Raw genomic sequence first — 13418 nt, forward strand, 5'->3', positions numbered from 1 at the left:
TTATAATGTTTTACGTGCCCTGGCAGTGAAAACCTTCAAAGCTATTTTTCACTGTGACAAGCCTGACTCTTTCATAGGGAAGCACCTGATTACATTATAACAATATAATACCCTTAATTTCAGTTATGGAGCAGCTAGAAATATGATTAAAGATGCATGGTAATGGTAATTTAAAATCCAGCTTACCAGTAAAGTCAGATTTTGTAATACTATCAAGGGAAACAAATCCAACTTAATAGTAAAGTCGGATTTTATATTACTATTAAGAAAAAAACACTTTTTGAAAGTTGTCCTCTTCCTACCTAAAGCCAAAAAGTCTTTCTGCCAGTGTCCAACTGTCACCTGAATACTGATGGCTCTGCTGCAGTGAGATGTGTGTTGCTGCCATGCAGTGGACAAAGAGCTCTTGGTGTGTAGAGAGAATTTCCCTGCTTGATGGGATGGTTTAGGGGGCTCGCCTAATCCCTTTTTGAGCTTTATATGATGTCTACCCTGTCACTGACAGAGGAACCTCACACCTAGGGCCGTCCTCCCTTTTGTCTTTTTAGTCAGGCTGGCTCAAAACTGAGTGGGAGGGGATGAGCTGCCCAGAACTGGTTTTGAGGGTGGACAAAGGATTGCCCTCTACCTACAGGCCTACAGGCAGGCATAACAGGTTTATATCCAGAACTCTCCTCAGAACACTCCTAGACCTGAGAAGAATCAGAAGAAAGACTGGACCCACTGCCTTGAACCCAGGACCCAGTAAGTGACCCCAAGGGTCAGTTGGCTGACCTTCTGTTTGAATTTTAAACTACAAGGCTACAGCAAGCTCCCAGAGACCTTTTTTCGGTTTCCAGCTCACCAGTCCCTACTGGACCTGACCTGTTCCTCTCTGCTGACCTCTGAAAGAGTGATTCCTGAAACCACACGTACTGTGGCCAAAGTTCCTGGGGCCTTGGCTGTGGTCAGAGTGTACTCCTCCATGCCTAAATGAAACCTTTACCCCACTGAATGCCAGACATTGTTATTGACGGCTTCCCCAGACACGGCAGAGAGCAGCACCCAATCAACTGCTTGATTTGACTTGATGCCAATGAGCACCTGAGTAAAACTGACAACCTCCAGTGAAGGCTTCAAGCCCAATGCCAAGCAGTCTCCAATCGACCCCAAGACCTCGCATGGCAGCTCTCCATCATTGTCGAGCCCTTCCTCAGATCCAGCTTGCTGCCGGGTCCCACTGAAAACTTTTGACTTCCATAAAAAGTTCTACATCGAAAGATAACTTTCCACCTGGGTGAACATAGTCCCTGTATCTACTGGCGATCTATCGCTGTTGGCCTTATCTTTTGACTTGGCCTGGTCTAGTATGGGCAAATACCCACGGTTGTACCTTAGTGCTATTTGGAACTCACATGTTGTAAAATTTTCATCTACAATGATTCTATTTTCGTTACTTTTGAGTCGTTATATTTATTAAAATATTCTCCATTTTTTCAATTGATTTTTCTTGTGTTTTGTTTTCACTTTATTTCTGTTTGAGTACTTCATAAATACTTTACACCTCACTTCTTAGTTAAGGCTGACCAAGCTACCATAGAGTTGAGCACAGGTTTATTTAGTGACTTTAGTTGTTCACCCTGACAAGGATTCTGATTATGAATTGAAGTGGGTTCTCACCCACTCAACTAATATTCCAACTTAGATGACTACTACATTTTGGTCTAAGTACATTAGATAGTGCAATGCATAGGCACATGTTCTGCCTATGGAGGTTCGTATTCATTCTGCCTCAGCACCAGAAAGGACAAAAATTGATTGCGAAGTATATGAAGCACCAATTAATCTGGTCTGAGTCATTCACAATTATAACACTGTTCACCAATGGAGCCCCCTCCCTCTCAGAGTTTTTATATGTAATGTATGCCTATACCAAGAAGCACTAGAACACCTGGCAGTGGATACATATGCTACACGCACTCTCAGCCAATTTCAATTTGCATTTACACATCTGCAAAACATGCCCTTTACTAAAATTAAGAATTTATTGAATTAAAGTGCAAATTGCATTTTTCTACTACTTCCATTGACTGTCTGCAACGTTTTAATTTACATTAATTAGAATGTTGTCAGTATTAGCAAAGTTGAAAATAAATATTTTGATCTATTTTGAATCTTTAGGACTCGGCTACTCAAAGTACCTTAACTGACAGTGGCCTTTTAAATTCTAGTACTTGTGTTATCAGACATGCTGGAATTGTGGTTTTGTGGCCAACACCAGAGTTTCGCAATTTTCCCAGGTAAATCTGGTTAGACCACACCTGTTGAAATTTACTCCGGAAAATATCTAATAAATAATGGAACTTGAAGGTTTTGGTGACATGAACACCAACATCCACATTTTATTAACGCCCATTGTGTGCAAAACTCAGAATAGGTGATAATTATCGCACCCAATACATTTTGAATAGCTACGTGATGGATGTTGTCGTGTGCAATAATTATCACCTGTGACACCGGGCCACTGGAAATGATGTTCTATGTCCTTTCTATTAAATGGACATTATCCCTTCTTAGAACGGTGTTGACAGAACTGAGACATTTAAGCAAAGCATGCCCCCAGTTGTCTCCTTTCCTTGCATGACAAAAGTGTACTTTACAATATAATGCTTCAAACATATGCTTATTACATATACACCATAAACCCTAAGAGACCACTTGGCTCAGTGTTATTAAAGCAAGCATAATTCTTCACACAATAGAGGCCGATGTGAAGGTCGTCTAACTTCTTAGCGTTGTGCAGTCGCTAAGCACTTTTTTTCATCCTTGGGTAATCTCAGTAGGACTAACGTTCCACCTGGAAATAATAAAGGTGATATTCTTAGATAATTTTCCCTTACATTAAACAAGGACTTGTCTAGTGTCAAAACGTATGCTTGGGTGGTGGCAGTGTTAAGGCTGAGGTCGAGAGAAGACCCGCGGCCGAGGAATCTACCCACCCTTTGGCACTAGGGTCGAAACGTCGACAAAAAAACTCCCAAGGGGCCTACACCCATTATCTACCCCCACCACTACTGCCATCAGAGATTAATTCTCATTTTACAGATTTTAAGTAATATTGCAACTGTGATTAGGGGTAGGCCCACCAGAGTAGGGGTACCGGCCTTTTCTGTGATTATATAGTCGGATCCCTTGATTACAATCATTTGAATTTGGACTGTGTAAACATTCTGTGATGCACTCTTACCTTCCTTTGCTATCTAACACATGAACACTTATCTTTCACCCCTTCTCCCTTTCTCCTTGGAAATAACCGTGCAATAGAGCATGTCCCATGTACTTTATTCATGTTTTGGGTAAAAAGAATAAATTGATGTTTGCTAATTAATCTTTATTCGGTGACTCTTGAATCGTTTATTGGATGTGCGTATATGTGCTTATATGTGAAAAAGTTATACTGAATTCCATACAATATACTTACTGATAGAAGTATGTTCTGATATGTCAGGGACCAACTGTTTTCCTTAGAGGTCGAGAGAAGGACATAAACACAATGGGGGACATGGGCTAACAAATACCCAAATTGTATCATTTACAAAATTGTTAGAACATTGGCCATTTGTTCCTAACTTACGGCATCATGAACGCATCATTAAATAAAGAGAAATATTATTGTAATATCTGTTCAAATGCATCATTAGAGGAAATATGCATCCCATGATAAAAGAATGGGATACACTAGCCATTCTGTGCTGGAGGATGCATATGTTTTTTAAATGCATGATATCCAATTTCTGAGTGCAACCTTTCTTGATTGGCATGCAACTTTACACTGCTCCCAAAGCAGATGCAAAATGCAATCATATCAGTATTGTTTTTTATCTGAAAGGCGCACTAATTGGCAAGTCATATAAGTGTTTTGTAGCATCAAAAATATATTGCACAAACATTGAATTTGTCACTTAGGGCCAGATGTATCAAAGGGTTTTACCCATTCTGTGTCTATGGGAAAATGTGTTGATACATATGGCCCATAGCAACTAAAAAACTCAAAATTAGAAGCAAATATTCAATTTATAAAGTTAATTTCACCTTGGTGCAAAAAATATTTCTTTGTGTCACATTTTGATGTCACTGGTTAACTTTTAAGTGCAACAAGATTATTGAGTATTTTTTTGCTAAAAACATTTATATAGTATTCAACCTAAAGAGTAACCTAGCGATGGGCAAAAGGTTGTTGAGACTGAAGGATGAAGAGGGAATGATTACAGGGCTAGGGAGGTTTGAAGGGAGAATATCAGAACACCAGTGCCAAAAATATCCTCTGCTAAACATTATGTCACATCCATTGTTTACAAAAAATATTAATCCACTCGGTTTAGACTTTCTATTATTATCTCATATTTATGACACTATATTCTGAAGACGATAATCTGGGGCCCTACCGAAAGGGGATTCAACGGTCTGTTTTAGAAGGTTCTTAAATACGTGCAGGCTTTCATCTCGTAAAATAGGATTGAAGAATATTATGGTTTTTTTTAAGAGGGGGGGCTGGGGGCACTAGGAGACTTGTCACTTTTCACCAACCACCATTCTACTGTGAATGGGCACCGTTTCCTTTCTAATATAAGTGCCCTTGGCACCGTTGCTTCATCAGAGCTAGCATTACTGTACTTCAGATCACATGATCACTTAATTTATTAAAATAGCAAGCAAAGAGGAGGAGCTACGCGTCCACACAAGATGGCCGTGTTGGCCAGTAGTTCCAAGTGACCCGCACCTCTCCCCGAATATCCTGTACTCCTCCTGTGGTGCTGCAGCCTGATCTCTCCAGCGGAAGAGTAGCGGCGCGAGTTGGTGCAACTCTGGGCTTGAGGGGTTGTGAGGATCCGGAGTTGTGAGTCCGAGAAGTTGGGGCCCTTACCTGTTGTGGAGCCGGGGACTCTGGTGGGTCGCGGCGGCCGGCCTGTAGTCGGACAACACCGGGTGCGTGGACCGGAAGTCGCCGGCCGCACCCCAGACCAAATTGAGTGCCAGTGAGATGCCGCGCCCGGGGAGAAACTCCTGACTATCACCGCCGGCGGAGTGTGTGAGGACGACCCGGCCGCCTCCCATTAACTGGATCGAACATCGGCATCTAGGTAGGGGTGGCCTGCGAAGATACGTCCATTGAGGCGCAGACGTTGGAGCCCTTTGAGTCGCGGCCGGCGGGGCACCCACGCTGTGGTGCTGAGGGCCCCCCCCCCCTCTGAGTCAGTTCTCGTTGCGGGCTGGCCGGACGGCGGTGGGGGCGACGAGGAACTGCCGCAGAGTGACCGATCAACTGGGAGGGAAAACGCTGGCTCTTGTACTATTGCTCCAGGCAGAAGCGGGCGGTCCCCGCATGATTATGCCTCACACCTGCGGCACCTGTGTTGTCCCGCGACGCTAGACCAGGGGGGCTTCCCCCCCCTTTTTATCAGTGGCACCCTTGGGCCGTGTGACGTATTTACCCCTGTCTGAGATCAGGATGCAGATTTTTTGCGATTTGCCCTGGAGTACTTTCTACTGGCTAATCCAGTAGGTGCTCCCTCATTGGGTAAATGTATAGTGCTTTTACTACACTGCAGTTGCGTAAAGGGCCAGAAGATGTGTCTCCAGTGACCATGTGTGCCTGTAACACAGGCACACATGGTCACTGGAGACACATCTTCTGGCCCTTTACGCAGCTACAGTGTAGTAAAAGCACTATGGGGCAGATTTACAAGCCGTTTGCGCCTCTTTTGCGCCGCAGTTGCGTCACTTTTATGACGCAGCGGCAGCACAAAAGATGCGCCATGGGTCTGGGTATTAACAACGTGACGCATCTGAGAGATGCGTCACTTTGTAAAGCCCTGCGCCATCAGGAGGCGTTCCAGCGCAGGGGAGGTCTACAAGATTTCACCTAGTCACTTTTAGGCCAATGCTGCGTCAAAACCCTGCGCCTGCTTGAAGCAGGCGCAAGGCTTGACGGAGCATTGGGGGGATAGGGCCCCCCAGAGCATTGCTGGAGCTGCAATGCACTGCTTTTACGGCACAGATGCGTGACGCATCTGTGCCGTTTTTGCCATGGGTGGCGGAGCTGCGGCGCACAATAACTGGCGCATCCCTGGGGATGCGCCAGTTATTGTAAATCTGCCCCTATACATTTAGCCAACGAGGGAGCACTTACTGATTAGACAGGGGAAAGTAATCCAAGTGAGTAGAGGTATTGCACAAAAAGGTGGCATCTTCGTGGACAAACACGCAGGGCGGGATTCATTCTGCCCCCTGTTAGACTCGTTTTTTGTGCCCTTCTGCCCTCTGTTAGACTCGTTTTTCCCTTGTTTTTGTGCCCTTCTGCCCTCTGTTAGACTCGTTTCTCCCTTATTTTTCTGCTCTTCTGCCCCCTGTTAGACTCGTTTTTTGTGCCCTTCTGCCCTCTGTTAGACTAATTTTTCCCTTGTTTTTCTGCCCTTCTGCCCTCTGTTAGACTCGTTTTTTGTTCCCTTCTGCCCTCTGTTAGACTCGTTTTTGTGCCTTTCTGCCCCCTTTAAACTCGTTTTTTGTGCCCTTCTGCCCTCTGTTAGACTAGTTGTTCCCTTGTTTTTCTGCCCTTCTGTCCTCTGTTAGACTGGTTTTTTGTGCCCTTCTGCCCTCTATTAGAGTTGTTTTTCCCTTGTTTTTCTGCCCTTCTGCCCTTTGTTAGACTGCTTTTTGTGCATTTCTGCCCTCTGCATCACCACATCATCACTCAGCGCTACCCCAGCATCACTCAGCACCACCACATTATCACTCAGCACCACCACATTATCACTCAGCACCACCACAGCACCACTCACCACCACCACAGTATCACTCAGCACCACCACAGCATCACTCAGCAACACCACAGCACCACTCAGCACTACCACAGCACAACTCAGTGCCACCACAGCATCACTCAGCGCCACCACAGCATCACTCAGCGCCACCATAGCACCAATCAGCATCACCACAGCACCACTCAGCGCCACCACAGCATCACTCAGCACCACCACAGCATCACTCAGCATCACCACATTATCACTCAGCAGCACCACTCAGCACCACCATAGCATCACTCAGCATCACCACAGCGTCACTCAGCACCACCACAGCACCACTCAGCACCATCCCAGTATCACTCAGCACCACCACAGCACCACTCAGCATCACCACAAGCACCACTCAGCACCACCACAGCACCACTGACCGCCACCCCAGCACCACTCACCGCCACCCCAGCATCAATCTGCACAACCATTCAACAACAACTGGTTCAAATATGTTCTCTCAATGTTTCAAGCTTCATTAGAAATTTCACAAAAAGATGTTAATATTTCACTTCTGTTCTTGGATTTTCATCACAATAAAATACACTGAACATAATCTTCACAAAAGTTATTTACAAAAGTTTAAGCTATTGCCATTATAAATTAAAATCACTTTTATTTAAGTATTAAATATTTAAACAAATTAAAAGCCATTGTAATTTGTAATATCCATACATCTAAGTCACGTAAATACAAAACATGTTGCATTACAAATGCTATAGGTGTCACATTTGCGAAAGTTATAACTATTGGCATTGTAAATGACAAAGCTATTAATTTAGCTATTTTCAAAACCAACACATAAATAAAAAAAATTGTCATTTACAAGACCAATAGCTCAAACTTTCCTAATGCGAGACCTATTGCATTGCAAATGCTTGTTTTTATATCTGTCAGTGCTTCCTGTTGAGGTTTAAATTTTGTGGCAGGCGCCTCATTGTCTACTTGTAACTATTCTCTGACCCTGCTTCAAGGGTCAGAGCAGGGTCAGAGAATAGTTGCAAGTAGGCAATGAGTCACCAGAGAGCACTTACAGGCTTACAGCAGCAGTTGCCCAAGTTGAAGTTAATTTATTTGTAACCCTTTTGTAAAAGATTACAAAAAATGAGCTTCAACTTTTGCACCTGCTGCTGTAACCCTGTAAGTGCTTGGCTGAAAATTCGTCCCCGCCGATTCGCGGATTTTACAGCGATTTCGCGAGATTTGCGGATCGCGAAATCACAGAAAATCTGCAAATTTCGCGAGCGGAACAGATTTTCAGCCCATGCTTAGGGCTGGCAGAGCTCCTCACTTGTAAATCTGCTCTTTCTGTGCACAGCGGGCCAGTTGACCACCTACCAGCTGGGAGGTGACTGTTGGGAAGCAGATCCCCACGAGTGTCTGGTCTCTATTTCTTCGGTGCGGGATTCCTAGTGACACCCTGTGAGTTAGCTGCCGGAGACTATTGGTCAGTTGACACATATTATCCCCAAGGAGGTGCCCCTGCTGTGACAGTTCGAAATAGGTGTAGCTGACTGGTGGTTGTGGATCCTCTTGGGGGGCGCCTCCAGATGCCGCTGGTTTGTCAATGAGCTCCGTGTAGTCGTCCGTCCACATACCTTCTCGCTGGACAACGGTACTCGTGGGTGGCAGTGGCCAGGTCGGCGCCTGGCGGGTCGCCTGGTGGATCGGTGACGCCTGCCTGATTGATCTGGTGAGCGCCGCGGGAGGCTGAGGCAAACTCACGTGCTACAGGATTGTCAGCCTCGAGCTGGTGTTGTGCCCAGCCCTACGTTTCACTATACTATTGCTGTAGCTGCAGCGGCTGTGAGTTCACACCCCCTGACTACAGGCCCAGAATTGCGGCATGATCTGAGGGCGAGAGACAGTTCCCTAGGTCGAATAAAGGGTCCCGCGCCATACAATCTAATAAGCTGGATCGTTATACGCAGCCCAAGATTTCAGCCGCTGGATCGGGACGGACGCTGGAGGGAGTCAAGGAGTCCACGGCTCCTGCTTCTGATCCTACCCTGCAAGATGTAATGGCTGCTATCGATGGCCTCAGGTCCTCCCTGGGGCAGCAGATGGAGTCACTAGACCACAAATTAGACGCTGTGACCATTGAAGTCAATCTGATTCGCGCCGATCTCACTAAAACCAGTGAGAAGGTTAAATCATTGGACATCAAAACTGCAAGCTTGACGGACGATGTCTCGCAGCTGCAGCAGGATGTTCGGGACCTTAAGGCGTCGGACGACCTGACTCGTGTCAAGCTGGATGAATACGAAGGACGACTCCAAAGGAACAATATACGCATAATTGGAGTTCCGGAGAAGGCTGAAGGTCTGGCCCCTGACCTCTTTGTGGAGGATATTGTCCTTAACCATCTGAAACCGAAAGGGTTGGGAAATTTCTTCACTATAGAACGTGCGCATAGAATCCTGGGAGGAAGACCAAAGCCGTGGGCTCCGCCGCGTCCGATGATCGCAAGAGTGCTTAATTTCAGAGACAGAGATGTTATCCTGCAGGCATCCAGAACTGGAGGCCCCTTGCGATATGAGAATTCCACTCTTAACTTTTTCCCAGACTTTACTCAGGCGGTCCAGCGGCAGCGACAGAGCTTTCTCGGAGTCAAGAGGCGGCTCAGAGACAAAGGTTTGAAATATACCATGCTGTTTCCTGCCAAGCTGCGGGTTGAGGCCGAGGAGAAAGTTTGGTTCTTCGAAGACCCAGCGGCTGCATCTGACTGGCTGGAGAGTCTCTTCCCTCGGGGGGAGCTCCGGGGGGGAGGCGGAGAGGATGGCCATGGAGTGCAGGAACAAGAGTGATGAGTATTGAATCGCATGGTCAAAACGGGCGGGTGGGCGCTAAGCTATTTGCGAGACTTTTCTAAGGGACTAACCTTTGCAATTGTGTGCTGCTGTAGGCGTGAGATATGACTACGGTGGGTGAGGGCGGGATACGGAGTTCTGACACCCTCCTCCAATCTACATTTAGATCATTGGTTAGTTAGATCATGGGGCGACAGGCACACTGTGAATTGGGGTTTGGCAGATGCCGAGAGCAGGGTGGGGGGCGGTGGGTTGGGATTGTTTCTGTGTGGTTGTGATTTCTTTCTTTCATCTATCTTTTCCTTTTTTCTTTTTGGGTCAGGTGATACTGATGTTGTGAGATATTTATTAGCTGGGTCGAATGGCGCTGGGTAGTCGAAGATCGGGGATGAGAGTGCTGAGCTGGAACGTGAATGGCTTGGGCGATAAGATCAAGAGAGGGATGGTCAGCCAACTTATCAGGAGACATTCCCCGGATGTGGTATTGCTGCAGGAGACGCATTTGGTAGGTAACAAGTGTATGGCCCTCCACAAAGGGGGGTATAAGTTGGTGGCACACGCCGGGTTCACTTCCGGATCCAGTCGTCGCCCCTTGAGGATCGGGTGCTCGACGGACATATCCCAGAAAAGACTTATCTCTCCGATATATAGGAAGCTGATCAATAACATGGAGAACCCACTGGGGCGAATTAGAACCCAGTGGAATATGGATGGGTTGGAATTGGATGATGAAGGCCGGGTGGCGGCAGTTTCCTCCCCTAGGGTTGTGGCGATTCAGATGAGGCTCCGACTTGTGCAACTGAAGATACTGCACAGGTCATATATCACCGGGCCTCGACTGATACGAATGGGCCACGGAGGGAGTGGTGAGTGTCGGAGAGAGTGTGGAGAATCCGGCACCGTAATTCATATACTGTGGCATTGTGTGGCTATACAGACTTTCTGGACAAAGATTCACGATGTATTAAGAGATGTCCTGGGGGTGGAGTTAGTGCCGGAAGCCCGAAGATGTCTGTTGAATGTGTGGGAGCCTACGGATCTGACTGAGTATCAGAAGCAGTGGGTCACCCTGGCCTACATGGTGGCTAAGCGGACTATTACTCAGCTCTGGGGTGCTAGTCAGCCGCTCCGAGTCACTAAGTGGGCAGAGGACCTTGACTGGTGCATGTTCAGGGAGAAGTCAGTGTTCGTAACTAGAGGATGCCCGAAGAAGTGGGGGAAAGTGTGGGGAGCGTGGAATACTCACCGAGGAGAGATTTATGAACCACCTTTGCCAATGCTTGGATCGGAAGCGCAGGAATCCCCTTGACCCTGATATTGTATATTATTGTTTGAGATTCTGACCCCAGCCACCACGACCCCTGTGTAGCAGACTGTATGAGATCACCTGATTTTTATTATTTGTTTCCTTTCTGTATGGTATATGTTTTATTCAATGAAAAGAGTTTAAAAAAATAGCAAGCAGAATAAAATTTTTGAAGAATGCATATGAAGCAATTTGATATTTTGAAACATTGAGGGCCAGATTACGAGTTTTGCCGGTGCAAAGGCAGGCGGTACTCCACCGACATGCCCCGCACCCGTAGACTCACCGCCGCCTGCCCGCCAGAGTACAAGTTATTTGTAGTCTGTCAGGCGGGCGGGCGGCGTGGCGTTCTGAGGGCAGTGCCTCTTTCAAAAGCCGCAGTGCCTTTGAAAAGGGCACCGTAATGGGAACACCTGACAAGTCTCCTGCACAGCACAGACTGAAAAACCCATGCTGTGCAGAAACTCTTCTCCATGCGCACAGGGGGGGCACATGTTATGCCCCCCATGTGTGCATGCACAAGCGGAGGAGACATGGGGGCCATCTAGGGCCCCCTTTGTTTCTTCTACGCTCCATGTCACCGCCGCCAGAGAAGGAACTCGTAATATGCTTGGCGGGAGCAAGGTGGTCCCACCAAGCATATTGCGGCCTCTACCTGCTATGCCAACTCCAGGGAACGGTAGTTCCCTGGTGGTGTCAACGGTCCCAGGGTGGCCCAACCGCCCTACTCATGATGGGGCAGTCGGACCGCTGTTGTGGCGGTGGCTGGACCGCCACTTCAGCGCCGCCACAAGTCTGGCAGTCCTAAGACTGCTAGACACGTTATCAGACTCTAAGTGATTTCTATATATAGAGATAAAACGCAGGCAGAAACAATGAATATGCATTTTTTTCTTAATTGTAATGTTTACTTCTGCCATGTTACTTCTGCCATGTCCATTAACGCCAGGTGACCTGCAGTCCTCCCTGGCAGAAATTTAGAGTGGTGGATCCAGGAATTCGTGAGATTTCCTTGCACACTGTTGTGCATGCTACTGTAATGTGTTATAGCATGTGAGAGTGCGTGGGGAATACAGTGACTCCACTGGGGTTGGGCACTTGGATATGCCCTAGTGGTACACTTCCCACAGTTTGCACATCCCTTGGGAGTGAAAGGTAGGTCTTGGGAATCCTAATGGCTTACCATTCATGGGGAGAGGGTGTGCATTAAAATATTTTGAAATTAGTACAATAGCAATATTAAGTCACCTATGAAATTGTAATCCTCCCGCAAGAATGTATTGTTAATTACAGTAGAAATGATGGTGCATTTGATATGTATTGTGTCATGATGAATTAACATCTCTGCATACAGAAGCACAACTGATATCTGCGGAGTGATATACATTAGGACATGATGTATGTCTTCAGAGATCATATCTGTGTGTTCATCCATTATGTTACCATTCATGCAACAGTTAATTACAAAGTATCGCCCACCAGAAATTACATTACATATGACAACACAAAGTTATTCATAGCCCAGTTTACGACGTCATGTTTGTTTATATAAATGTGTCTTTCATGCCTACTAATGGAATGATTTAAATGATGGTTATAAATAATAATGCCAGGCACTACATTTCAAATAAGTAATATTGTGTGTTTTGGTATAATGAAATGTACTAGCTGCTATAATCTATGCACAGTGACATTATTTGTATTATTAGTCACATTCAGAACTCATTTATTCTGATTAAATGTTCACAAGTTCATTTCTTTATTTGCTGCTTATTAATTTACCCATTCATTTTACTCAGTTCAGTTTATTTCATTTATATTATTTGCTTCATATTGTGTTGCATAATTTTGACATTGTTAATTTTGTACAAACAGCTTTTGAAATCCAGTCATGCAGTGTCTCATTCACAAGGTAGGACTCGCACTATTAATAGCCCAACTGCTCATTTAGTATGCATCTTACCATAGCAATAGTGTTTTCACTGCTTGAATATTTGTAAATGATTCTGAAAATTATAATGTTTAACAATGCCAAAATATTAACATTCATGCACTAAGAATAAGAATGCACTATATAATTTTCAGCTGTTGGGACCAGAGTCTGGACTTGGCCGAAATAGCGGGGTCAAATTATATCTCGGTATTAGGGAGCCAGTCGTGGATTGAAAAACAGAAGTTTAATGGACACAAACCCTACTGAGGAGTCCATCATTCTAATCACAGTTGTTTCATAGACCCCTCTGCTGCATTTGAGTAGAATTCCAGTTAATTCCTGATGAATCTTGGAACTTGTTTTCAATTTCACTGTTTTATAATGGTGTCCAATTGTGTTTTTGTTGTCATATGATACTTTTGTTTAACAAGTAGAACTACCCTTTTTCAGGTCAGTCGTTTGATTTTACCATACTGATATAAATAAACCTTACACACTGGGGCTTTTAGCGAGTCCTCTTCAGCTCATTGGTCTGTTGT

The 13418-nt window shown here is 45.5% G+C and overlaps 1 protein-coding gene across 5 annotated transcripts in view; it reads left to right on the forward strand.

Annotated features, from left to right (window-relative positions):
• Positions 1 to 13418, forward strand: part of PLCB4 (phospholipase C beta 4) — a 1177624-nt gene that overhangs the window by 1148869 nt on the left and 15337 nt on the right. For 3 of the 5 annotated variants that reach the window (XM_086927702.1, XM_086927699.1, XM_086927700.1), the window contains one exon: positions 12822 to 12858. The exons of the other annotated variants lie outside the window; for them this stretch is intronic. In XM_086927702.1, the coding sequence (XP_086783828.1) occupies positions 12822 to 12858 (37 nt within the window). The remainder of the gene's footprint in view (positions 1 to 12821; positions 12859 to 13418) is intronic. 5 annotated transcript variants of the gene reach the window in all.

The sequence above is a fragment of the Lissotriton vulgaris genome, chromosome 6 (assembly GCF_964263255.1).
Source record: "Lissotriton vulgaris chromosome 6, aLisVul1.2, whole genome shotgun sequence".
In the NCBI taxonomy this organism is placed as follows: domain Eukaryota; kingdom Metazoa; phylum Chordata; class Amphibia; order Caudata; family Salamandridae; genus Lissotriton; species Lissotriton vulgaris.